At 45.9% G+C, this 26,026-nt stretch overlaps 2 protein-coding genes across 4 annotated transcripts in view; one reads left to right on the top strand and one right to left on the bottom strand.

Annotated features, from left to right (window-relative positions):
• Positions 1-18,770, top strand: part of pikfyve (phosphoinositide kinase, FYVE finger containing) — a 29,099-nt gene extending 10,329 nt beyond the window's left edge. For both annotated transcript variants that reach the window (XM_008438197.3, XM_008438180.3), the window contains 35 exons: positions 541-697; positions 1,607-1,764; positions 1,874-1,985; positions 2,076-2,223; positions 2,296-2,460; positions 3,567-3,629; positions 3,727-3,856; positions 4,504-4,684; positions 5,556-5,630; positions 5,769-5,876; positions 5,959-6,099; positions 6,871-6,997; positions 7,067-7,884; positions 7,971-8,378; positions 9,591-9,691; positions 9,766-9,837; positions 9,908-10,079; positions 10,166-10,344; positions 11,257-11,370; positions 11,467-11,575; positions 11,656-11,810; positions 12,816-12,912; positions 13,311-13,368; positions 13,460-13,588; positions 13,671-13,791; positions 14,001-14,096; positions 14,176-14,256; positions 14,943-15,034; positions 15,133-15,192; positions 15,555-15,731; positions 15,818-15,921; positions 15,993-16,121; positions 16,988-17,249; positions 17,326-17,400; positions 18,400-18,770. In XM_008438197.3, the coding sequence (XP_008436419.2) occupies positions 541-697; positions 1,607-1,764; positions 1,874-1,985; positions 2,076-2,223; positions 2,296-2,460; positions 3,567-3,629; positions 3,727-3,856; positions 4,504-4,684; positions 5,556-5,630; positions 5,769-5,876; positions 5,959-6,099; positions 6,871-6,997; positions 7,067-7,884; positions 7,971-8,378; positions 9,591-9,691; positions 9,766-9,837; positions 9,908-10,079; positions 10,166-10,344; positions 11,257-11,370; positions 11,467-11,575; positions 11,656-11,810; positions 12,816-12,912; positions 13,311-13,368; positions 13,460-13,588; positions 13,671-13,791; positions 14,001-14,096; positions 14,176-14,256; positions 14,943-15,034; positions 15,133-15,192; positions 15,555-15,731; positions 15,818-15,921; positions 15,993-16,121; positions 16,988-17,249; positions 17,326-17,400; positions 18,400-18,515 (5,290 nt within the window). In that variant the 3' untranslated portion in view covers positions 18,516-18,770. The remainder of the gene's footprint in view (positions 1-540; positions 698-1,606; positions 1,765-1,873; positions 1,986-2,075; positions 2,224-2,295; positions 2,461-3,566; positions 3,630-3,726; positions 3,857-4,503; positions 4,685-5,555; positions 5,631-5,768; positions 5,877-5,958; positions 6,100-6,870; positions 6,998-7,066; positions 7,885-7,970; positions 8,379-9,590; positions 9,692-9,765; positions 9,838-9,907; positions 10,080-10,165; positions 10,345-11,256; positions 11,371-11,466; positions 11,576-11,655; positions 11,811-12,815; positions 12,913-13,310; positions 13,369-13,459; positions 13,589-13,670; positions 13,792-14,000; positions 14,097-14,175; positions 14,257-14,942; positions 15,035-15,132; positions 15,193-15,554; positions 15,732-15,817; positions 15,922-15,992; positions 16,122-16,987; positions 17,250-17,325; positions 17,401-18,399) is intronic.
• A 969-nt stretch (positions 18,771-19,739) lies between these two features.
• Positions 19,740-26,026, bottom strand: part of LOC103482205 (ras-associated and pleckstrin homology domains-containing protein 1) — a 67,349-nt gene continuing 61,062 nt past the window's right edge. For both annotated transcript variants that reach the window (XM_081598643.1, XM_081598647.1), the window contains one exon: positions 19,740-25,320. In XM_081598643.1, coding sequence (XP_081454769.1) covers positions 23,005-25,320 — 2,316 coding nt within the window. In that variant the 3' untranslated portion in view covers positions 19,740-23,004. The remainder of the gene's footprint in view (positions 25,321-26,026) is intronic.

The following is a 26,026-nucleotide window of genomic DNA, read 5'->3' as shown; positions in this document are numbered from 1 at the left end:
AGTCATTCCACCTCGATGGACTGCTTGACTGTCCTTGAATGTTGTTTCAGAAATTCCTGACTGTCCTGTCATTATTGTAGTCCAGAAGAAACGCTTCAATTTCTCCAAATGTGATTGGTTAATTTTGTATTAATTCTGACCCAAAAGAGTATCTTTGAATAATAATTATTTTTTTTAATATCAATTGCGTCAAGATTTCAGTTGTTTTGAGAACTGTAGAAGGCAGTCAACCTTCATTCGTGCAGACAGAGCACATGCTTCTTTCTGTTTTTCAGTTATTACCTTATAAATCTGTGCATTCTGAATTAAAATTTCATAAATTATTTGTGTTGTACCAGTTGATACAGTTACTCAAGTATCTAACCAAGTTATCAGACTTAACGAGCATCGACCCATTATATCATCTTCCCTTTATGTACAGTGCTCATGTCTGTAAAACAATTTCTTGGAGAGGAAATGACATCAGACGTTCCAGTGATCAACAAGGTTTGCGTTTTACCAACCTGGTGTTTTTGTGAACTCGTTTTTTGTCGTTTTCAGGTCGGCCAGTGTGACCAACCTACCATTGGACCGGTCCGGATCCACCCTGGTTCCGGCCTACGACAGCTCTGTCAGTCCGCCCACCAGCCGGGCCATGGCCGGCACCAAGAGTGGCACCAAGCTTGACCACAGTGAGGAGGAGAGGAAGATCCTCCTGGTGTGTGATTTGGCCTAAACGTCTGTCTGTCATCCGGTTGTTTTAGCAGCTCATAGTGAAGTTCACAGTGTCAAAATGAGAGAACTAACTGCATCTCCACTGGAGGCCCAGAATAACTTTCTGTCAGATTATTCACCCTGTGAGCCTTAATGGGCTTTTCAAGGAAATCTTTAATTGTCAGTTGAAATGAGAAGACCATGTGCTTAATGGGGTAGTTTTGATTTTTTTTTTTTTTTTACGTGGGGTTATGTGGATGTGTTATGATCTCTCAGTATCTTGCCTAACCTAGATGACTTCTAAACATCTTATATTTGGGTAAATGCAGGGCATTCAAATTGTGTTAAAATGAAAAACGCAAACAGTTCAACTGAACATTAGTTCATAGAATTTCCTGCTGCATTATTATCTCTTCAGATGGTCTCCCTGGCAACCCAAATCATCACATCCTTCTACATCACAGAAGGTTATTCTCTCAGACTGTGACCATAGCCTGGTGTTTGTTCTAAATAACCTGTGACTTCTGCATAAATAGACATTCAGTTCAAAGATTAAATGGTTAAAGTGTTTGAAGCTTAGTGATTATGTTTAAAGTAATGCTCTGTTATGATGGAAAAATGTGTATTTGCCTTAATCCTATTCAGCCTCCATGATAACCATACAAGACATAGATGAAGAAATGATCTACCTCGGGTAAGATACTGACGGCTCATAATCCCCTCCTATTGAAGACTTAATGGAGCTCACAGATGAAAACATGAACTCGCTGGATGATGTCCTAGTTAAATAAGCTGGTGGTTTAAATTCCAAACAGTGTCCTGGCTGGGTTTAGGGATATTGCTAAGGAGCAGCATCAAATTATTCAAAACGTTTCCTCCTGACATCTGACATCACAGAAACTGTTTGTTCCAGGACTCTTCCCAACTCAAGGAGCTGTGGAAGAAGATCTGCCACAACAACACAGGGATGGAGTTCCAGGACCACAGATACTGGCTGAGGACCTACCCCAACTGCATTGTGGGAAAGGAACTTGTTAACTGGCTGCTGAGGAATGGTACCATCTCCACCAGGTAGCATGTCGTTGAGCGTAGGAACGTTTAAGGCTTTCTGTCATCTCTCCAACTAATGTGAGAACAGAAACACTTAAACTGTAATCTGTGTGTGCGTGTGTGTGTGTAGGGCCCAGGCTATTGCAATAGGCCAGGCATTAGTAGATGGTCGCTGGCTTGACTGCGTCACTCACCACGACCAGCTGTTCAGAGATGAGTACGCCCTTTATCGCCCCCTGCAGGTAGGAGCCCATTTACTCGACACACAGGAGTAGAAATGGCTGAAATGTTCTTTTCCTCCAGGATACTTATCATCTCTCCATCTGTACCAGAGCACAGAGTTCTCAGAAACGCCCTCTCCAGACAGCGACAGTATCAACTCCATCGAGGGACAGTCGGAGCCATCCTGGTTCAAGGACATCAAGTTTGACGACAGCGACACAGAGCAACTGGCCTACGAGTCTGACTACACTGTGCCAAGTAGGCATGACACCTGACAGCGTGGTGAGGCTTAGTGTGGTGGTGTGTGTATTAAAACCCGTCTGTGTCCAGATTCTGCCAGCCCCAGCAAGAGGACGTCGGTCAGCAGCTTCCATTCAGCGGTGGACAGCGACTCTGCCGCCTCCATCAACCTCAACATGGAGCAGAACAACGTGAACTTTCACATCAAGAAGCAGTCCAAGTACCCACATGTACCACCTCCTGCAGACCAGAAAGGTAGGAAGATGTGTTTAAAGATCTTCTACATGGATTCTGTAGAACAGTGGTGTCCAAAGTGGGTCCTGGAGGGCCGGCGTCCTGCATGTTTTAGTTCTCTCCCTGGTTTAAAGCACCTGGATCCAATGATGGCTCATTAGAAGCCCTAAGAAGAACATTGACATACTGAAAAGGTTGTTACTAACACCAGTGAGAGAACTAAAACATGCTGGATGTCGGCCCTCAAAGACCGACTTTGGGCATCACTGCTGTAGAGCTTCTTCAATTTTTTTTCACTGACTTAAAACGACATCATGTAACTTTTACAAAAAAATAAAAACATTTAACAAATTTGCTAAAACTCTCACCTTGTTGTGACAGTCTGATATGAGACACATAATCTGTGAAAAGATTGGTCTGCTTCACCTCCTTCCTGAGCTGCTATTGCCTTCTGAAGAAATACTGCGTTACTGGTTAAAAATAACCAATCAGAACCAGGAGGAGGGGCTTGGAGCCGTCGGTCAACTTTGTGTATGTGATGCTAAATGTGCTAATGGTGGAAAAACAACTTAACATTCCAACATTCCAGAAAAGCTGTTTGTTCACAGTCAGCGATAGCCATGCTAACTAGCCTTAGCATTCATGACGGGCTATGTTGTGGTGAACCAGCTGTAGCTTAGTAGAGAGCAAAAGGGAGGTTGAATGGCGTGTACACGAGGATGATTGATAGTGCTAAGATCCTCCTCCTGACTCTGATTGGTTGTTTCTGATGGAGCAGTGTATTTGTTCAGATGACAGCAGAACTGTAGGAGAAGGCAGGGGAGCCCGAACTTTTCATAGATTGTCTGTCTCATATTATACTGACACGGCATAGTGAGAGTTTTAAAAAATAAGTAAGAAACATACTTTTTAGAAAAGTTGCATACTGTCTAAAAAGTTGCTGAATAAAGTATAACTTTTCTAGTCGAGAATGTGTTGGGGAGAATTTATTTTTTTCCCATCGTTTTTCTGCTTCCTCTAGCGCAGCACACTGATGCTTTGCATATAGTGCATACTCGCGCTTTTTATTTTTGAAATGATCCCTAATGCATTCAGTTCCATTAAGTTTGTTGTGCGCACTCTTCCAGCCGAGTTTCTCATTTCGGAGGACGGAGGGCAGAACATCATCATCAGTGATGCCTTCATCAAAGGTAGGAACTCAGCACTTCCTCATGCCGCAGTCCCGTTGTGTCACCTGAGCAGCTCCACAGAGCTCTTCCTCTTTCTGAGCTGCCGTCTGTTTCGCAGAGTCTCTGTTCAACCGTCGCGTGGAGGAGAAGGCCAAAGAAATGCTGTTCACTCCGCTGGGCTGGCACCACAGCTCCCTGGATCAGCTCAGAGAGGAGAACGGGGAGAAGATGGCCATGGAGAGGCTGCTGTGAGTGGAGAGCCGTCTGTGTCTGTGGTTCATGATTGCTGTGAGATTCAAATCAGGGCTTCTTGTGCATTTGGTCCTGAAGGTGCTCTGTAAAATCAAGAAGACAGCGCATTTAAATTGTGCTTTTATGAACAGTCCACAAACTATCACTACTTGTGTAAAAAGTGACTCAGAACAGATTGGTTTGCTCTTTTTAAACACTCATGACTTGTAGGCTGTAGCCAGTAAACTAGATTCATTGTCTTGATGGATGGATTTACTTCAAATAACCTTTTACGGTTGAAAAAATATTTTCTATTTGCAGGTAGATCACATCCATGAATATTTTCCAGGCACATAGTGCTATTTCAAAGCACAAAGTTAAGCAACTATGTTGTTACCTTCAGTTGCTGCACATTTCAGATATGACTTAAAGGAACATTTAAATTGCGATTTAACACTTTGAAATTGGGCCTGTGTCTCTAAAAACTCCTGCTCTTTCTGAAACTCTGCCTTCAAGAATTCATTACAACATGACACACTGTTCTTCAGAACCTCTTGGATAGGTTTCTGGCTGTACTTGTAGTCGATGCTGTTCTCTGAAAATGATCGGTTTTTTGCTTTTCCTTCATGGATGTAGTGACTGACAATCTGCCTGATCTGTTCAGCTCTGCCAACCACAGCCACATGATGGCGCTGCTGCAGCAGCTGCTCTACAGCGAGTCTCTGTCTCTGTCCTGGAGGGACATAATCGTTCCCGTGGTTCGGCAGGTGGTCCAGACGGTCCGGCCCGACGTTCGCAACTGTGACGACGACATGGACATCCGGCAGTTGGTTCACATCAAGAAGGTCAGACGGGCCGTTTCACCTCTGAGTTTGGGAAGAGGGAGTTTGGACAGCCTGTCAGTTGTTTTCCAAATCTCCCAGTGGTTCACTGGAATTAGCTGAGAAGTTTGAACTGAGTGAGCTCTCATGACGCTCAGGTCTTCTAGCTTCAGTTTTTGAAGTAAGTAAAAACATATGATGGAGTCACATCTTGGAGCAGAGAACCAGGATGGTAAATCAATATCATGTTTTCAGGATGTGCTTCCTGAAAACAGTTTGAAAGGAAACTGAAGACATGTTTAATTTAGCTTTTACCTAAATTTGAAGTTTGATTAAAAATGTATTTGGTTTTTATATTTGACAGTGTTTATAAATTAGGAATTTATTGAATAATTTTCCATGAACATTTTCATTTGAGCCATTTTATCCTCTTATTACAACCATAAGATATAGTTTTCTAACTGGTATTGCTTAAATATATATATATATATAATACTCTGTTTTTGTTTTTAATGATGTAAAGCACTTTGAAATGCCTTACTGCTGAAATGTGCTATACAAATAAAATTTGATTGATTTTTATTTATTCATGACTAATTTCCCGTTTTTATTTTTTTATATTTCATTTTCTTTTTATTCAGTATATGTAAACTTCTGGTTTCGTCTGCATATGGTGTAGAAATCCCTTTAGTTTCCTGCGCCACATTCATGCTCCTGTGTTGATGTTCAACAAGTGTAATCTCTTTTGGTGCATTTGGCCATGTGGCATGGTGGGGCACTTGTCATTTTTTTATCTTGTAAATCACTTTGTGTTGTACACCGTTGTATGAAAGGCACCATTAAAATAAAGGTGAAATGACTGGTTGAATAAATCTCACCTATCTGTGTGGTTCAGATTCCTGGAGGCAGGAAGTTTGACTCCAAGATGGTAAACGGCTTCCTGTGCACCAAGAACATCGCCCACAAGAAGGTAAAGGCATTCTCCGTCTGGCTAAAGTTTCCACTGTTGAATATTTTGCGCCAGCACAAACGCAGGAAAGGGTTCTGGTGGTCAAAGTATTCACAGTCAAAGTGCTGTTATTAAAGTATAATTCTCACCTGAAATCAGATGAACTCCTCTATCAAGAACCCCAAGATTCTGCTGTTGAAGTGCTCCATCGAGTACCTGTACAGAGAAGAAACCAAGTTCACCTGCATTGAGCCCATCGTGCTCCAGGTGAGGCGATTACAATGACACGAAGATATCCGGGTCACGCCTCTGCTCTAAAACTCTGGTGTTATTGCCACCTCTGCTACAGGAACGGGAGTTCCTGAAAAACTACGTTCAGCGAATTGTAGACGTCCGCCCCAACCTGGTGTTGGTGGAGAAGACGGTGTCGCGTATCGCTCAAGACATGCTGCTGGAGCACGGCATCACGCTGGTCATCAACGTCAAATCGGTCAGTGGGACATGTCCCAGCCGTCCGGTGGTTGTTAATGTCCTCTGCAGAAGCACAGAAGATGATAAAGTCAGACGCCCTGTGATCATTGTAGTTCTAACATGACTGCTACTGCTGAGTGTGGGAACATCTTTGTTTATTGCTGGTTAATTTTTAAAAGATAGTTGAAGTTCAGCTCAGCACTTCTCTCCGCAGTAGAGGATGGTTGTGTATAGTGTAGGCTTCATAGCGTCAAACCGGCGCATTACATGCATCACAGACAAACATCCAGACCCTCTGGACGAAGCAAAGTGTAGAACAAATGGCGGGTTTTTACCAGTCAGTCTGTGCTTATTCCAGATTATAATCTTGAACAAAATGTCTTTATCCTCAAAATGGTGCATTAATAAACTGGCCCAGATTTTCTTAATCTTAGTGATCAACTTCTACTTAGATTTGAAACCAATTTTAACTACTTCTACCAAGGTCTGAAAGAGAGAGGGCTTACTGATGGGGCTGATAGTCCCACCCACCAGATCCTGTCTGCATATGCGCAGTTAACTATCGTCACCCCGCTGTTAACTTGGCAACAACAAATGGTATCGACCAAAATAAGAATCGGTAGGTCAGGCTTTTTAAAGATTGGGGTTTGGCCAGAAAAGTGCACTGGTTGCACCTGAATGCTCAACATAAAAAGCTGCTTCTTTTCTCCAACTACATTGAAATATAATGGCAATGAATGTTGATGGGTTCATTAATAGGGAGTGATAACTTTTTCTTTCTCCATGGTAGCAAGTCTTGGACCGAGTGAGTCACATGACCCAGGGGGACCTGGTGATGTCCATGGACCAGCTCCTCACCAAACCTCGCCTGGGAACCTGCCACAAGTTCTACATGCAGCCCTTCTCTCTGCCCAACAGTAAGACCCTCTGTCTGCCACCGCCGCCGTCTGTCGGACATGCAGTCATTCCTCTCTGTTTGTTTCCAGACGAGTCGAAGACTCTGATGTTCTTCGACGGCTGCCCGCCTCACCTGGGATGCTCCATCAAGCTGCGCGGCGCGTCAGAGTACGAGCTGGCCAAGGTGAAAGACATCATCATGCTGATGGTGTGCGTTGCCTACCACTCTCAGCTAGAGATCTCCTTCCTCATGGACGAGTTCGCCATGCCGCCCAGTTTACCTCAGAGTGGCTCCTTCCCGTGCCTCCTGGAGGGCTCTGCTGCCGATGAGGAGATGGACGGAGACAGCATGGAGAAGACGGCAGTGAGCGATAACTCTACGTTGGGGGAACAATCCGAAGAAGCACCTTTTCTAGAGTCTTCAACTAAAACTGAAGATACAGATATTCTCAGAGTCATTCAAAACCCCCAGCCGGTTCTGTTCTCTGTCCAAGAGGAGGCTGGAAACTCTGAGACCAGGACGTCAACCCCATGCTCCAGTCCTGTGCCGCCTCCTCCATCCATCTGTCCGCAGTTGCTTGTTGATGAGGAGCAGGAAATGGGCTCGGACACTCTGGTCGGCACCTCTGAGGGTGAGACGGTGGGAGAACTTGGTTTGGAGGATGAGGAGCGCTCAGACACCCCCACCCCTAAGCTATTCCGAGACCCCTTGCAGGATGACACAGGGATGTTCATCGCCGAACACGTGGACTCCTCCGACGACCGCCTCAAGTCCATCTCTGCTGTGTTTAAGCACGAGCTGAAGGACATCATCCTGTGCATTTCCCCCTTCATCACTTTCAAAGAGCCATTCCTCCTCACACCGGTGGGCATGCACTGCCCCAGCAGGGACTACTTCCCTGAAGAGGTACTCCTGTCTTGACTCAAAGCTCAGGATTGAAACTGAAGCTTCTCTAGTTTGTTACCCCTTGTACGTGTTTGTCCCTCCTGTAGGTCTACCTGTCTCCTCTCCTCAACAAGGACCTGAAGGAGCTGGACGGACGCAGGAAACGCCAGCTGCTCAAAGACCCGGCTCCATCCTCCGCGGCCAGCGGACAGACCTACGGCACCGCCCAGCCCAGACCCACCGACATTCTGCCCTGCCACAGCCTCACCACCACCCGCATCGTGGACCACCTGAGCAGCAGCCAGGACCTGGCCAGAATGTTGGCCGACTACAGAGCAAAAGGCGGCCGGATCCGGCAGAAAGAAGCAAGCGACACGTTTGGCTCTGCTGGTCCTGCTGCTACCAGCAGCAGCAGCCAGAACCGGGCACCAGACTTCCCGGTCAAGGCGCTCGGGAAAGCAGACAGCGAGGAGGAGAAAACGGGCAAACAGAACGACGTGAACTGGACTCCAAAGGTACAGTTTAAGGATAAAACACTCTGGTTCCTTTAACCTGCTGAAAATCCTGAATTCCTTAACTACATCTGGACAGTCTTCAGCTCGTCTGGACAAATCTGGAAAATTACTGTGTAGGCCTAGATAGGTACTTAAAAAGGAAAACTTGAGTACGGAAAACATTAGATTTTCCAGAATGTGTTTGTTTTTTGCATTTTCCACAGCTCAAAACTAGAGCTGGACGACATGACTGTAAAGCATCTCATGATTTAAATGTTTCATATTCATGTCAATAGATAATTAAGATAATTATTAGTTTTTTGTTTTTAATATCCTAAATTCTACCAAACAGGTGATGTGACATTTTCTGTTTTATCCACCGTTTCCTTTTAGGCTGTTTGACTCTTTTTCTTCTTTCACTCCACAATATGGTTTTCCATTTTTAACCAGTTCTGAAGTTGGTGGCAAAACATGAGTTAAATTATCAAAATTCTATCCCACGTACTTTCCACAGAGGAATAATTTGTTTTTGTGTAAACACAGCGGATGCATATGCAAATTGACTGCAGAAAAGGTAGGCTGGCCTTTAAACGCTCACTGGTTGCCATGGTTACCCACATTAGCTAGCATGCTGTCGGCGTACTACAAGTGTTTATCACAACACAAGTGAAATAAGTTAAGCTACCAAATTGACATTAATAAAACACCGGACAACTGCAGACGGCACAAAGCTGGGTGCAGGAGGCGATCTGCTCTGGTGGCAAATTAATTATCTCTGCTTCCAAGTAGTTAAGTCATGACTACTTCTATGTAGTCATGACTTAACTACTTAATGGTGCTTCTTGAAGTGCAGCAAACTTCTACAAAGAGATAAAACAAAGCCGTCCTCCTTGTCAACTTAAAAGTTTTCAGGGTGTCTGACTAAAACTATGAGCTGGTTCCACAGGAGAGAAGCCTGATGACTAAAGGATCTGTCTCCTAGCCTACATTTTTAAATTCTAGGAATCAGCAGTAAACCTGCAGCCTGAGAGCAAAGTCCTCTGTTAAGCTAAAATAGGAGAAACATGATCTCTCTTTTTTTTTTTTTTTTTCATCAGAACTCTTGCAGCAGCCTTTTAAGTCAGCTGAAGGCTTCTCACTTTCTGACAGCAAAGAACTACTGGTAGAGGTCTCAGTGGTTAGCTTAGCATCTCTGCGTGGCCGGATTTATGGATGTTTCTTCTCTTTCCTTAGCTGGACTGTTTGAACCCGACCAACCATCAGAGGCTGTGTGTGTTGTTCAGCAGCTCCTCCCTTCAGTCCAACAATGCGCCCAACCCCTGCGTCAGCCCCTGGTAAGCTGCTCACACACAGAACGTCTGAGTCAGAACCATGGCTGTTTGGACTCAGTGTGTGCGTCTTTCAACAGGATCGTCACCATGGAGTTCTACGGCAAGAACGACCTGTCGCTGGGCGTGTTTCTGGAGCGCTACTGCTTCAGGTGAGACCCGCTTAAAGTGGCCGCAGCCGGTTCCAGGGTCCGTTAGCTTCAACGGATGTTTGCTCTGCAGGCCGTCATACCAGTGTCCCAGCATGTTCTGTGAGACTCCCATGGTGCATCACGTCCGCCGCTTTGTGCATGGCAGCGGCTGCGTGCAGATAGTGCTGAAGGAGCTGGACTCACCCGTCCCAGGCTACCAGCACACCATTCTTAACTACTCATGGTGCCGTGTGTGCAAACAGGTGAGGCATATTTGAGGCTGGGGCTGCTGGGAAATCACTTCTGCTGCTGTTTTCCCTCCCTTTTAACTCTCTACTGCCCTCTGCAGGTGACTCCAGTGGTGCCTCTATCCAATGATTCGTGGTCCATGTCTTTCGCCAAATATTTGGAGCTTCGCTTCTACGGCCATCAGTACACCAGACGAGCCAACGCCGAGCCCTGCGGACACTCCATCCATAAAGACTACCACCAGTACTTCTCCTACAACCAGATGGTGGCTTCCTTCAGGTTGGTCTCCGTTTGTTCACCGTTGTCTGACCGCCAGCAGATAAACGTGAATATCACCTTTTAAAGGGGCGGTATTATGCAAAGTTGACTTTTTAAAATTTTATATCATGCAATACTATTATTCCCTCATCAGAAACATACCTGGGGTTGCCTAAACTTGGCAGCCCCATTTGTTCTCAATTAAAATTCAATTCCATTCAAATATACCTTATTCCTCCCAAGGGGAAATTAAATAAAATCACAACTATTTCTACAAAACTCTTTGGAGTTGCAGTCCTCAAGCTGATCATCTGCCTCACAGAGCACTCGTTCTCCACTTGGCTCCTTCAGACTAGCCAGCAGCAATTAGCAAACACCTGGTGGAGCTGAACACCAGCAGAGCTTATTACAGGATCTACTTCTCAGTACAACCGTCCTGAGGAGTTGTTTTATACATACAGTATTTGTATAAGTGAATGTAACATAGTTACCTTATTATGCTGTAAAATCACACTATATGCATGGAAAATGCAAAATGTAATAGAAAAATCCTGTATTGACCCACAATGGTAATATTTCGTTTCAGAGTGATGGACAATAACAGCAAATAGGCACACAAATATAAAATACATGTAAAAACAAAATGAAGAATAAAATACTGTGCAGTCGGGGCAAACTTTCAACATAAATACTTTATAAAAAATACTCTAGTCCAGTCAACTGAGTTGGATCAATAGAAAATGTTCATGACTCTTTGAGCAGAAGACAAATTATTTACAATTAGTGACGATAAAAACAGAACAAAAACGAACAAACAAATATAATAATGCCCCTTTAAGAAGAAATTGGCGTAGAAGAGAGTCTTGTGTTGAAGCATTTATTAATCAGAATTCACATCTCCTTCAGTAAATCGATGAATCTTAACTTGTGCAGCTACACCTCCGTCCGGCTGCTGGAGATCTGTCTTCCTCGTCCCAGGATCTTCATCAGGAATCTGGGCCCGTCTAAAACCAACCTGCAGCAGGACCTGAAGGACTTCTCTCAGAAGTGAGTGGATCCGTTCTTCTGGTCACTCCACTGTTCCACTCCCACCCCGTCTGGACCGGACCAGGCGCTGTTCTGACCGCTCCTCTCCCTCTGCAGGGTGGCTCAGGTGTACCTGGCCATCGACGACCGCCTCACCTCCCTGAAGACCGACACGTTCAGTAAGACCCGGGAGGAGAAGATGGAGGACCTCTTTGCTCAGAAAGATGTAGGTGATGGTGCCCCCTCCCTCCCTCTCCCAGAGTGTCTGGACCGCGGGTCGGCCTCATGTTTGGTATCTGATGGCAGATGGAGGAGGCGGAGCTTCGCAGCTGGATCGACAAGCTTCAGGGGCGCCTGCAGTCATGCGGCCTGGACTCCCCTCAGCAGCTGCAGGTCGTCCTGGAGTCACTGGTGGTGAAGAAGCAGAATCTCTGTGAGATGCTGCAGTTCTGGAACAGCAGGTAGGAGCCGACAAGTTCAGTCCGATTGTTGAACCTGATCTGCAATGCAGCTAGCATGTCTGAAACGGCTTCATACGTCTTCACCTAGTGGAAGAAAATAAAATGTTCAATGTCTGTAAAGTTTAGTCTGACAGCTTCCAGATTAGGGTAAATCAGCAGCAGGTTCCGCTAATGCACGGGTGAAATAATTATTCAATTGAAATAATTTTGTTCAACCCATGACCAAAAGTTAAAAATGGATAAAAAAAAAAGGTCAGCAAAATGGAAATATCTATAGTTCTTGTATTAAGGTAACAATTCAGAGCCTGTTTTTGTGTTGGATCTCTCATGATATACAGATTTTATTTAAAAATTGGTTTATTGTTGCACAAGTAAGCTAAACTTAAAAAAACAAACTCATAATCTCATATTTGCATTTTTAATTTAATACATTTTGTGGCCTGCCAGTAGTTTAAATTTGCCAGTTTTGGCCCCCTGGGGGAGGAGTCTGAACACCACTGTCCTAATCAAAGGAGCCGATGGTCAGATCTACACAAAACATGGTTGTCTGTTGATCTGGAGCAGAAGTGTGTGTGCCTCCAGTCATTAACCAATCGAGGTGGAAAAACATCAGCAATCACAGTGGAAAAGCAATTGTTGGTAACATCACTATGGGAAGGGTTCAAAGGTCAAACCAGAGTGTAAACATTTCAAACAAATGCAACTCACTGACTGATCACCAAGCAGGGAAGATCTCAGCACTGACCTCAGAGAAGATGGGAACTCCAGGATTCTACACAGAGATGAAAAAGTGCAAATCATTTGGTGCATTTACCAGTATTCACTGGAGTGGAAATTTCAATTTCAAACAGTTCAATAAAAAATAAAACCAGTCTGACCTCAAACTGCACAGGCCTTATTCAGCCTGGGAACTGTTACAGATTCTGACTGCGCGCTAAGAAAAACACTGAAGCATCTTGTGCTTCATTAAAGCTCCTGCTGCTGGATGTGTTTTCTCTCCGGCAGACTCCAGGACCTGTTCCAGCAGGAGAAAGGCAGGAAGCGTCTGTCTGTCCCACCGAGTCCAGGCAGACTCCGACCCAACACCACTGACGACACCAAGGTGGGCGTCGCTGCTGTGCTCAGACAAAACTAGCTGCTTTAGCCATCAGGTCTGCTTAGCAGCACAGAAGTTTGTGCTGAGATGTAGAAATGCTGCTCATGCCTCCTCTGTGTCTTCTAACCTTGCAAAGCATCCAGTTTACTATAGTTTGACAAAAAGGCTGATTATTAAGGAATTAACCATTTTTTGTAGTTTTTCCTGACCGAGCTAGCTAGTTTTTATTTTGTTCTAATATTTCATATTGCTCCTCTCTGGTTCCTCACTTCCCTTCTAAACTGGACAGGAAGCATCTGAAATGAGACCATGTGTTATTCAGCTGACCGACCCTCATGAGCTTCCTGTCCATTGTGGGCAGCTGCGGTGTTTTGGCTGCTAATCCTCCATGTTTTTGTTTACAGAGCGCTCTGGACTCCTCCCCTCGGAACCCGTCCCCTGTGGTCCAGAATGGGGAGAAAGGTGGGTTCAAATAACCTCCACGTTCTTTGTCCTAATAAAAGGTTTCCTGCAGGTGTTGTTTTGTGTGAACCTGCTGTGTTTCTCTCATCAGAGGATCGCTACCTGTGCCCGTTGCCCTCAACCACCTCGTCCCTGCTGCCGTCACCTGGAGACCCCGGGGCTGATTCCACCACAACTGGACCCAGTTTCAGTGAACCGGACTCTGTCAGCATCCCAGAAGGTTCATAGATTCACTCTGACCTGTACATCTGCTTTATTATTTCTGCTTCTGCTCTTCATGTTTTGATTCTGTGGCCTTCCAGATGTGTTTGACGGCCACCTGCTGGGCTCCACTGACAGCCAGGTGAAGGAGAAATCCACCATGAAAGCCATCCTGGCCAACTTTCTGCCCGGCAACAGTTACAACCCTATCCCTATCCCATTGTAAGTGTCGGGTCAGAGTCGGTTCCGGACATCAATCTGTTTATATATCCACTGTGAACTTTGTATTTCTGCTATAAAAATGGACAAGAATGAGATTTGATCTCTTGTAAAATGTGCCGTTTTGAAATCAAAATGTGCCGTTTTAACCCTGCAGTTAATAGAAAAGTGCCTAATGAGACTATGTGTGTGTGTGTGTGTGTGTGTTACAGTGATCCAGATAAACATTACCTGATGTACGAACACGAGCGGGTGCCAATCGCTGTGTGTGAGCGTGAGCCGAGCTCCATCATCGCCTTCGCTCTCAGGTGACCTTTCACCCATTTTACCCTTTGATTGCTTCACCTCAGGGTTGCTGACCTGCTGTTTGGTTCTGTTGTCCTCCAGCTGCAAAGAGTACAAAACGGCGCTGGACGACCTGTCCAAGTCATCCAGCGCAGCCGGAGACGACGCTCAGCAGCCTGTCAGGTACTCGGCTTTCATGTTATGTGAACGGCTTCAGCACCGGGGGTCAAACACAAGGCCCGTGGGCCAAATGTGACCCGCTGTAGCTTTTTATATGGCCCTCTAAACTCCAAATTACATGAATAAGTCCCTCCAGCTTTTCAAATAATCTGCGAAACTGACTCAAAGTTCACACAAAATCTACAGATTCCCACATTTTTCTCTGATTTTTTTATTTATTTATTTTATTGCTAATTTTTCTCAAAATTGGCCAGAAACATTGAGTTTAAAAGACTACTGCCTCAGCCTTACTTGATGTCGAGTTGAATCCCCATATTGTGTTCGATATGGAGATTCATAAAAAGTCACATTTAACATCATTCATTAGCACAAATATCATAAAACGTCCTTAAAAATTTTCTAAATTAGTGCCACAAAAACAATCGCAAAATCTCATTCCGGTGGCAACAAACTGCCTGAAATAGTTTGTCAGGTAGTTCTGAGACTAAATGACATTTACCGTATTTTCCGCACTATAAGGCGGACCGGATTATAAGGCGCACTGTCGGCTTTTGAGGAAATTGAAGGTTTTTAGGTGCGCCTTATAGTGCGGAAAATACGGTATTCATTAGTCTAAATGACTAAATGTCGTCGTGTCTCAGAACGCCGAGTCAGCAGGTCTGACCTCTGGTTCCTCTGGCTGTGTGCAGTGCAGAGAGTCGGGTGAAGAGCAGCCCTGCGAGGCCCAGCGATTCTCTGGCGGCGCAGCAGAGTCGCAGCAGCGCCGACGGCGAGCCTCTCAGTACGGATCCACACGTTACAACGAAACAAAAGCAGCATTTCACTGCAGACTGACGGATGCAAAATTCTTTAAGCTTTCTGTTTTTTCCCCATTTTCAGAGGATGCTGATTCAGCAGATAAGCAGAAGAAACAGACGGTGAACCCACACATCGAGCTCCGTGAGTCTCTGAACTTTCTGTAGGACAAACAGAATCAAATATCAAGCTGCTGCTTTTATGAATTTGCTGGATTTGAAATGCATTCTTGGATAAATTTAAGAAAAGTAAAAACAGATGGTAAGCTGTAAGCTTTGTGTTTTTTTTTATATATAAAGACATGAGCATTAGACCCTGTGGAACTCCATAAATTAATAAATATTAGATCATAACTGGAATCTGTCAGAGAAATATGATGTAAATCAGCAAAGTGCTGCTCATCAGCTGAATGAAGTCTAACAGGCGTAGATGCTGTGAGAACATCATTTCTCTGGGCTCAGATCACACATCCTGTTAGATCTTAACATTTGTCATTTCCTGCTCAGAGTTCTCAGACGCCAACGCCAAGTTCTACTGTCGGATCTACTACGCCGAGGAGTTCCACAGGATGCGTGAGGAGATCATGGAGAGCAGCGAGGAGGACTTTGTCCGCTCGCTGTCCCACTGTGTGAACTGGCAGGCCCGGGGAGGGAAGTCCGGAGCCGTCTTCTACGCCACTGAAGGTTAGACAGGAAATCTCTGGAAGGCTGCTCCATCTGCTTAAGTCTTTGGTTTAAAATTCAAACTCCCGTCGCCTTGTCTCCTCCAGACGACCGCTTCATCCTGAAGCAGATGCCCCGGCTGGAGGTCCAGTCCTTCCTGGACTTTGCTCCGCACTACTTCACCTACATCACTGGAGCTGTGCAGCAGAAGGTACGCCAGCAGCTCCCGTCTCCGTTTGTCAGCTCGAAGCGGTTCAACGTTTAACCAGGTTTGGTCCGCAGCGGCCGACTGTGCTGGCCAAGATCCTGGGAGTTTACCGGATCGGATACAAGAACTCCCAGAACAACGCCGAGAAGAAACTGGACCTGCTGGTCATGGAGAACCTCTTCTACGGCCGCAAAATGGCTCAGGTGGGTCAGCTCACAGCTGGGTTGTGTTCTGAGTACTGCTGAACGTACGGGGCCCCTAAAGGGACATTAAAGTAAAAAATAAAGACCATCTTGTGTGCACCAGGTAGTGTGTGGTGTGGAGCCTCCTAGGGGACATGGTGGGAGGTTTTTTTGTTTTGTTTTTGCGGCATAACTGAATACTGAAAGACTTTCTTATGGTGGCCACCATACTTCCTGCTGTTATATAAGGTTCTCATAAGGTTTTTCCGTGTATGTTAGTAATGTTAATATCTTACAGACAATGTGTTTATATTTTTTAGCTCTTTGATGCAAAAAACTGATTGAAAATCGATTTATTCACTACATGTTCATGTCCGTCTGTGTAAGGCTGCGATGGAACTGCACATGAAAACGGCCCTTTATTACCAACACAGAGACACAATCAAAACTATCAAATTACTTTATTACCCTATGATAATAACTCAGAAATAGTCCAAGTCATTTGGATGTACTTTTTCTTTCTTTCCTACATATAGAAAGTTTTGGTTTATGTCTTAAAGGGGATGGAAAGCCCATGTTTGATCTATTTTGCTTTTACATTTTGCAAATAGGATTGTGGTGCATTTCTACCCCAAAGAAAAAGATATAAACCTTCAGATATCTCACAAATGAAATACTAACATACATGGAAAAACCTTATAGCAGAAAGTATGGTGGCCACCGTAAGAAAGACTTCCAGTCTTGCAAGGAAACGCAAAATACATTTTCCCCCCACATCCTCTAGGGGGCTCCGTAGTCTGGTGTGTGTGAGAGAGTACTTTTTTTTTTTTCTTCAGTGTCCCTTCAGCCCTCTATATGAAATTGCTGACCGCTGAGGTTTCCTGTAGGTGTTCGACCTGAAAGGCTCTCTGAGGAATCGGAACGTGAAGACAGACTCCGGGAAGGAGAGCTGCGAGGTGGTTCTGCTGGACGAGAACCTCCTGAAACTGATCCATGACAACCCGCTCTACATCCGCTCCCACTGCAAGGCCATCCTGAGGGCGGCCATCCACAGCGACGCCTACTTCCTGTCCAGCCACCTCATCATCGATTACTCCCTGCTGGTGGGGCGGGACGACGCCACTGATCAGCTGGTGGTGGGGATCATAGGTGAGGGGAGAGGGGGGTGGAGGCCTCTGTGTGGTGGGTCAGAAGCTGACGGTGCTTCCTCTGCCGTCTGCTCCAGATTACATCAGGACGTTTACCTGGGACAAGAAACTGGAGATGGTCGTCAAATCCACTGGAATTCTGGGAGGCCAAGGTACGTCATCAGGCAGATCTCATGGGGCGCCGTTTGTAGTTAGTTAAAACTTAACGGTAATAATTTGGGTTATTTAGAAGTAAAAGACTTTGTTTGAAAAGGAATGATGTACAGCTCAAACATAAAAGTAATCATTTGATGCGCTGCACCAGATTACAGCACAAGCCTAACGGGGAAAAATGAGGCTTCATTCTTCAAAGTTGTGTTCATCTGGTGTCACAGTAGCAAAATATTAGAATTTTATTTATTTCATAAAGGAGACAATTCATCATCATTAGCCAAATTTAGCCAGATAGGCTAACTTGAATCTGTAGTTTCCTAGCAGGTTGATAGGAAGAATTAAAAAAACTAAATTACAATTGGCATGCATAACATTCATGACCTGTGATTTAACAGATTTCAGTGTATTGCGTAACTTAAAGTAAATATTTATCAGAAGAATAAGTGACACTCGTAAGAAAAAACACGTATAACTTTAGTTCATTTAAAACATTCAAGACGGTAAGCATGGCTAAAATGACTTTGTGAAACAATAAAGCAATAGTCTGAAACCCAAAGAGAAAATGACAACGGATTGAAATAACTTTACCTAAATGGTATTTTACAGTCTCACACTTACTGCTCCTGTAGTTTAGTTTAACTGCAATTAGTTTGCAAAAGGAAAAGTCTTTTAGCAGCGGTGGAACCAAACTGTGACAGACCTCATATACAATATGAATGTCTGGATAAATTTAGCTAGCTTATTTAATTAGCTAGCCAAATGTTTAGTTAATATTTAGCTTGCTAGATAGAAATATTTAGCTTGATTCCAAGCTAAATATTTAGTTCATAAACTAAATGTATAATAAAATAAACGGAGGTTTAGTACAGCATCAGTACTTTAAGATTTTAAGGCAAAAAAAAAAAAACGTGTTTGAAACATGATGGGTCTAATCTGTTCCGTTTCTTCTGAGCAAAGTTCTTGGATGTTCTTGGTGAGCTTCTGGATTTGCTCTGCAGGGAAGATGCCCACCGTGGTTTCTCCAGAGCTGTACAGGGCTCGCTTCTGCGAGGCCATGGATAAATACTTTCTGATGGTGCCGGACCACTGGACCGGCCTGGGGATCAACTGCTGAGCCAGACCTGACCCACTGTGCATAGACACCCAGCAGTCCACTCCTGGCTCGCCATCATTCCACTGCATTCATTCTGCCTTGCTGGACGCGCTGCAGCTCTCTGGACCCCCGGTGCTGCAGAGAGGTTCTGGTTTTCTGCTTGGTTCCATTTACTGAGTGGACCTTCAGAAAGATTCAGCTGAACAAACCGCTTCCTGTAATTTAATGTTTGTATTTGTACAGAGATTATGTGACTATTAAAGATTATTAACACTACAGACTGTTGCATTTCATTCATTCATGTAACGTCTAACTCAAGAGTTGGTCTGTATTCATTAAATACTCCCCTCATCTTCAGAGCTCCAATCTCCCAGAAACTGTTGTGAACTTGAACGCATCCTGTGATGCATCAGCTGTTCTTGTTTGTGGCAGCATCACGCTGCAGGTGTTTCTCTTCATCAGGCAGGGAAGCTGATCAAACTCAATAGATGGATGAAGTGAAACATGGAGGCTGCAGTAGCCTTGGGGAGTGGCACACCGAGGAGCCCGTACCACCTGCAGAACCTCATTACTCCAGTCAACACGACAGGCCTGAGGTCATCTCAAGGACCGCATTGCTCCAGGTCACTGAGGTCACATGGTGAGGGAACGACTGGGGAACCTGAATCCTTTAAAAGCCTCATTCCACAGCAGACGGAGAGTCGACTTCATCGAGCTGTAACTGATGCTCAGGGTGACAACAGATGTTTAAATGCTGACATTTTTCTACCAGCGTACCCATCACCCCTACTGTTGCTGTTTTTTTTTTTATTCGATACTTTAATGGAGATGAAGAAACCACCACTGCTTGACTCGACTTCAATATTCATGAAGTAATATTGTAGAGTGAATTTTTTAAGTTTCCCATCGGTCTGCTCTCACTCCTGGTGAATTGCCTTTAAATTTTTGAATGGATTTTGCTCAGTAATCCTCTGAAGTCACCCAGGTGGCTGGTGCTTCTTTTCCTACCCACTTTTTCCATCCACTCAACCATCCATTGATATGATTGAATACAGAAAACCCAGCTTCTATAACCATAACGTTTTTTTTTAATATATAATCTTAATTTTCTAAGACGCTGAATTGTGGGCTTTCATTCTCATTAATGTAAAAAAAAAAAAATGGTTTGAATTATGCCCCATTTCTGCAACGCAAACCTGAAAGAATTGAAGTGAATGTGTGTAAAAACTCGACATGAAGCAGTCCTTTGACTTTTTCCTCCTTTATTTGAAATGCATCAGCAGGTTTCACACCAGCAGGAGCAGCAGCAGCAGGCCGTTCTGCCTCGTGTCCTCAAACGAGACGCCCGACAGTTTAGAACTGTCTGTCGGTGTTGGCAGTCACCTGAACGCACCACTGCTTGTGCCAGGTGTGTGTTTTCCTTTCAGTCCATCAGAAGCTCTTCTCAGAGGAAGTCCGCTGTCCGACATCAGAGCAGGGCTGACAGAAAACCTTCTAAACCCTGGAAATAAATAACTCATAAAGAAAATTGCACATAAAGGGTTTAAACTGGGGCAGTAAGTCGACGTTTTTGGCTCCTGTGCTCTTGTTTTGGTGGTGTTGGTGTCATGCAGGATCATTCTGAAGCAGGGTCAGCTGTGTGCAGCAGTAAGATTAAAGAACGGAAAACCTTCATCTGAACCGTCCATGGAACAACCCGGAACGTTTTCTCCTGACTTTCAGCTCAGTGGGATTTCTGGCACCAGGCTTTTTTTTTTGTTTTTTGTTTACCAAACGAAGGGAACTAGGTGTGACTAAACCGACAGAACAGAGGGATGTGGATCAGTACGGGGTCACAGTGTCACTGAGGATCCCTAACCCGGAGCAGAACCTCCGGGTCTGATCCAAATGCCTCCCTTAAAACAAGGCAGCTCGGTTTAAAGTGTTCAGCTATTTCTCAACAATATCCAATAAATAAGATTCACCTTTTGTGTAAATGACTAAAGATGTCAGAAGTTTTTTTGAGTTTTGGTCTAAAAGAGTTGAATTCTGTTGGGTTATGGTCTTTTAAACAGCTTCTCAAAATAAATTATTCCCCTTAAAAAAAAATTTGTTTAATTTTTCAGTAGTTTTGTTTTCTGGGGGATTTTAAATTATTGTGCCATATTTTCCTCAGTTCATTGGACAATCAGGGCTTTTTTTTCAATGAATAATATATAGAAAAATATATAAAATGCATATTTTATATATTTTTAGGCCACAATAGCGCCCTCTTGTGGCTCCAGAGTTATACCTCCAGTCAGCGTTTTACTGTCATCTCCAGGCCTGTTTTCAGGGTCAGACGTGTTTATCGTCGACTTCCTGTCCTGACGATGGAGTAACGCAAACAGAGCCGTTTCCCTGGAAACGGTTCAGGATCAGGGTTAGAAACAAGGAAGTTGCCTTTGAGCCACACTTGAGATTCGTGTGACCCTGCAGCCTAACACAGACCATCACTCCATAAAGGTCACAGTCACTTAAAGGTGATGCTCAGCTGGTTCAGGCCTCCAAAGGGGCGTGTCCTCAGCTGGTATGTGATGATTCCACACTCCTGCCAGCAGAGAGAGCCGTTTGTTTCCAGGCACTTGTTCCCAGGGCATTTCTAGAGCTGCTACACACTAAAACTAACCAAATAGTGATGGATCAGTGGAACAGAAAACTGTCACCAGGGGGAGCTGGTGGTGGAGCTCAGTCAGAGTTGGACTGTGGTGGTAGAGGCGCTGGCACCAGTTCACATCTTTCTGGCAGATGTTGAACCTCTGGCTGCCTGCTTGCTCTGCCACTCACTGCAATCTGCCTCTTGCTGTTGGTTTGGGTAACTGCAGCCTGTCTGGGGTGAATCCGGCCTCCCAGCTTGGAACAGGCTCCGCCCCACTCAGAGGGAAGGGAAGACATAAGAACTGGTGCAACACTACCAAATGACACAGGGGTAAAGTGGCTGACCTTACCGGCAGATTTTCTAACTCGCGTAAAAAAAAGAAAGAAAATAAAAAGTGTTCTGTACATTTCAACATTTGGACCAATCCCAGCCTGTCCCCGGGCCAGAACCCTGGAATCTTCTGGAAACCAGGATGTGGTTGACATCAACAGGCACCTTGCAAAAGTTTTCACACCCTTTGAACTGCTTCATATTGTGCACATTACAAAAACACGCTTGAGATGGTCACATTGGACTTAACACAAGTGAATGCATAAATGAGAAGTAGAAGGATAAGTCAGTCCTGCACATCTTCCTGAAGACATAATGCAACATGGTGTAGGCAGCATCATGCTGTGGGGTTGTTTTTCCCCAGTAGGATCAGTCAATGGGCTGGGATAGACAGACTGAGCAAATATGAAGGAAAATGCAGGAAGAAGGTGGAGAACATTACTGAATTAATCAAAATGTAATTCTACAACGTACTGACCCGGTTTATTCGGAAACAATACTGAAAACCATGTTTTCCTTCCATTTCACATTTATGCACTACTGTGTCTTGATCTGCCACAATAAATCCTAATGAACATGCTGCAGTGTGTTACAGAAGATGGAGTATTGAGGCCATGCCAAGGAAATAATTAAAAAATGTAATTACAAGAAAAGATTTACGAGAATAATGCTCAAAGTTGTAGTATTAAGAGAATAAACATATATTATAACTTTATTCTTGTAATTTAATTTTTTTTTTTATTTTAGTAGTAAGGCCCTAATACTCTGTTGAAGTTACATGACAAAACAGTGAAAAAGTTCAAAGGGTGTGAACAAACACAAACCCTCTGATGGTGGGAAACCGATCCAGGTTTGGGAGGAAGGAACTGTCAGGGCTCAGTTTCACCAACCAGCAGATCAGCCGAAACGCGGTTTGATCAAATGAAAGTGGGAGCCTGGTGAAGCAGGTGCTCGTAGAAAACAGTCACATGTCCAGTCACACTCATTCTCCTCTTCCACTTCTTAAAATTCAAAATAATTATTACAATATTTTTCCAGTATTAAATAATTTGATATAAAAAACACGCAAAAAAAAAACAAAAAACAAAACAGGGTGGAAGAAATGGCAATGCTCCCTCTAGGATTGCCCCTCCCCTACACACACACACTTCCCCCCTCACCTCTCACAATATACACTTCTATACACATCATCATCATCGACCTTCCTCCTCCGTGGTTCTTTCCCCTGACTCCTCGGTTCATGCAGTACCTGGTACATCGCAGCTAAACGTCACTTCAAGTCTTTCATATGTTTCAATGCAAAGCTGCAGATGTGAAAAAAAGCTGGAGGGGTGATTTTCTGTCTTGCTAACTATATACATATACATATTTATATATTTAAATTGTTACTCATGTTGGATTAAACATGTAACGATGGGAATAATGAGGATTAATCTGAGATTAGGAGTAGCTTCGCCACTTGCTTGGAATCCAAAGGAGACCGAAAAGAGACGGGTGTTTTTCCTCTCCGCAGGAACAACGGGACCTGATTGGTCAATGAGCTACAGTCAGAGTCACCGCCTCCTACCACTCACTGGTCAGTTTGGTGCTTTGGTCCCGTTTAGGAGGGGCGGGAGGCGGGCCTCGCCGCAGCGTTGCATAGCCTGAGATGTTGCCATGTTTGGCTGATTGGGAGCGCCCGTGGTGCCGCGACAGGGTGTGGGAGTGTCCCCGGACCCCATGCTGATGTTGTTGTGGCAGGAGCTCTGGGGGGGGAGGCGGCAGGAGCGCCATGTCGTCCATTGTGCCCACGGGCTCCATCTTGGAGGAGGGGATCAGGTGGGAGGAGGTGAGCGAGCCGTGGCGTGACACTGACTTCCTCTTCAGCGTGCGGTTCAGGTCCTCCAGGAAGTGAGGTTTGAAGGCCAGAGAGGCAGGCCCTGCTGACTTTGGGGAGGTAGGGGGGATGGGGGAGGAGGAGGAGGAGGAGTAGGACGAGAGGGAGGGGGGTGGGGTTTGGGACAGTGGTGGAGGCGAGAGAGGCAGTGACATGGTGGTGTCGTACTGAGCCGTGTTGCTACTGCGCCGGTTCATCGCCGGAGGAGGCACTGCCCCCTTTTTCAGTGAGCCTTGCTTCCATGATGACGAGGAGAAAGAGGATGTTGCCGACTGTGGAGCAGGCTGCATCTGAGGCTGGGGGTTCACAACAGCGACCTTGGGAGGGTGATGGAACTCGGAGGGGTGAGGCGGGGGAGGGAAGAGTTCCGATTCGGTCGGCGGGGGAGGGAAAAAGTCGGCTGATGAGTCCAGGTGAGGATGCTGGGAGGGAGGAGGCGGGGGAGGAGGCGAAGGGAAGTCAGGCTGATGCTGCTGGCCGCTCTGCAGGCCCTGGATGACCAGAGGCAGGTTGGCCAGGTTCAGCTTCCCCGGCTTGGGGAGCGGCGCCGGAAGGGAGGCGGAGTCTTTGGAAGGAGATCCCGTTGCTGAGGAGGAGCTCGACGATGTTCCCGTCTGGGGGGCCTGGCCAAATTTACTCAACAGACTCTCCACCTTCTTGGGCCGCTCCTCCTGAGGGTCTTTCATGGAGGAGGCCCTCTGTGGGGTTGGGGGAGGCCCACGCTTGGTGGACCCCGTAGAGGAGGTCGAGGGAGACTTCTTGATGGGGGAGCCCGACTTGGAGGAGGAAGAGGGCGGAGGAGGAAAGTCTCCTAAGGAGCTGTCAGGGGGTGGCGGAGGGAACTCAGGTGACTGTGGCACTGCGGCGCCCCCGATTTGCCACTTTGGTTTGGCCTTGACTGCAGGAGGGGACTGGGGAGCGGAGCTGGAGGGGGGGAGGGGGGAAGTGTTTCCTGGGAACTGATTGACGATCTGTTTGACCAAAGAGGAGGTAGCCGCGGCGATGGAGACGGACGAGGAGGAGGAGGGAGAGATGGCCAGGTTCTTGGAGGAGAGGCTATGCTGCTTGGGCAGTGTGGGAGGGGGCTGATTTGGGGAGTGTCCCGTTGAGAAGCTCTGCTGCTTCCTGACAGGGCCGTGTCCATAAAATGGCTGGGTGGGGGACACCGGGGAGAGGGCGATGGGGAGGGAGGAAGGGCCAGACGGTTTTGGGGCGGTCAGAGGAGGGAATCCACCTGAAAAGGTTTTGGGAGGAGCGGGTGGGGGGGCATTGGGTGACAGAGGCCGGAGGACTTGTAGTGATGCTGGGGGGGAGAGTTCTGTGGGAGGTGGAGGGGGTGGGGGGGAACCGTCCTGCAGCGCTGCGGGGGTGAAGTCGTACACCATGTTGGGGAACTTCTGTGACAGGAACTGCTGCAGGCCTGAGTTGGAGAGCTGGGGGCAGGGGTTGGAGAGGGGCTCCGGAGGGGGAGGAGGGGGCAGCCCGTTGGCATCCAGGCCCTCTGGAGGAGAGGGTGGGAGGCTGTGCGGCTCCAGTGCCTCCTCCTCTGGCAGAGGTGGTGGCGGGAGACAGTTGGGGCTTGGCAGACCGAACTTTAGGGCAGCCATGGCCGAGCCGGGGGCCGGTGCCACAGGTGGTGGAGGAGGAGGGGGCGACGGCGGGGAGGTGCCGTAAGAAGCTGGGAGGGTATTGTAATTCTGCAAGGGAAGGGGAGTGGTACCAGCACCGGCCGCCTGCTGCGTTCTAGCCTGGTTTTGGCTCTGCAGGCGAGCCAGAGTGCTGTACTTCACGTAGGAGGAAGGAGGTACCCCCTGGTGGCCCATGCTACCCACGGCGGGTGGAGGGGGGGGAGGAGGCGAGGGCGGGGATGGAGAGGAGGAGGAGTCCTCGGACGGGACGAGCCCATCGGTGTAGCTGCTCCGGGAAGGTGGAGTCTGAGGCTGGGGGGAGAGGCTGGGGATCTGGACAGGGATGGGCCTACTGATGGGGTCCATCTTCATCATCTGTGGGCAGAGGAAGAGAATTGGTGAGGGAGGTGGAAGACAATAAAAAATACGTTTTGCTAAAAACAAATGAGATGCAAGAAATCCGACATCAAACCAAACAGAGGAGAACGAGATTCGGTTAAAGGTAATTTTATTAACATAGCACATTTTTAGCAACAAGGCAATTCAAAGTGCCTTGCTTATAATTAAATGTTATAAGCAGTTAATAATTGTCCTGTCTTCATTCAGCAGAAATCCAGATTAGTGTATCCTTCAAGACACGAGTTAAAGTCAAGGCCTGGGGGGAGTCCATTGCATTTTTCAGTAAAAAATGGTGAAAACCATGGTTCAAGTGAAGCTAACTCCCACCTGCAGGTGGCAGTGTTTCTTACTTCTGCTACACTGCTAGCTTAGCTGTACTTAATGTCAAGTTATAGTCTGGGTGGGATTAATGAGGCAATTAACAAGTCACATTTATTGTCATACATAAGCACAAATATTTCAAAATTCCTTGCAATGCTTTCTAAATTAGCACCGCAAAAGCTGTGATTTTGACTGCAAAAAATAAATAAAAATTACAAAGTGAAAAGATGTGCAGTACTCATTGAATGCAGACAGCTTTTTTTAAATGTATATTATAACAATCCTGTGAGACTGTCCATGATCCTAATATGGCCCAAAATCAAAATGAGTTTGACCTCTTTCTGCAGGTCTAGAGACAGAC

The sequence above is a fragment of the Poecilia reticulata genome, chromosome 2 (assembly GCF_904066995.2).
Source record: "Poecilia reticulata chromosome 2, P_reticulata-male-v2, whole genome shotgun sequence".
NCBI classification, from domain to species: Eukaryota; Metazoa; Chordata; class Actinopteri; order Cyprinodontiformes; family Poeciliidae; genus Poecilia; species Poecilia reticulata.
This window is presented reverse-complemented; position numbering and strand designations above follow the sequence as displayed.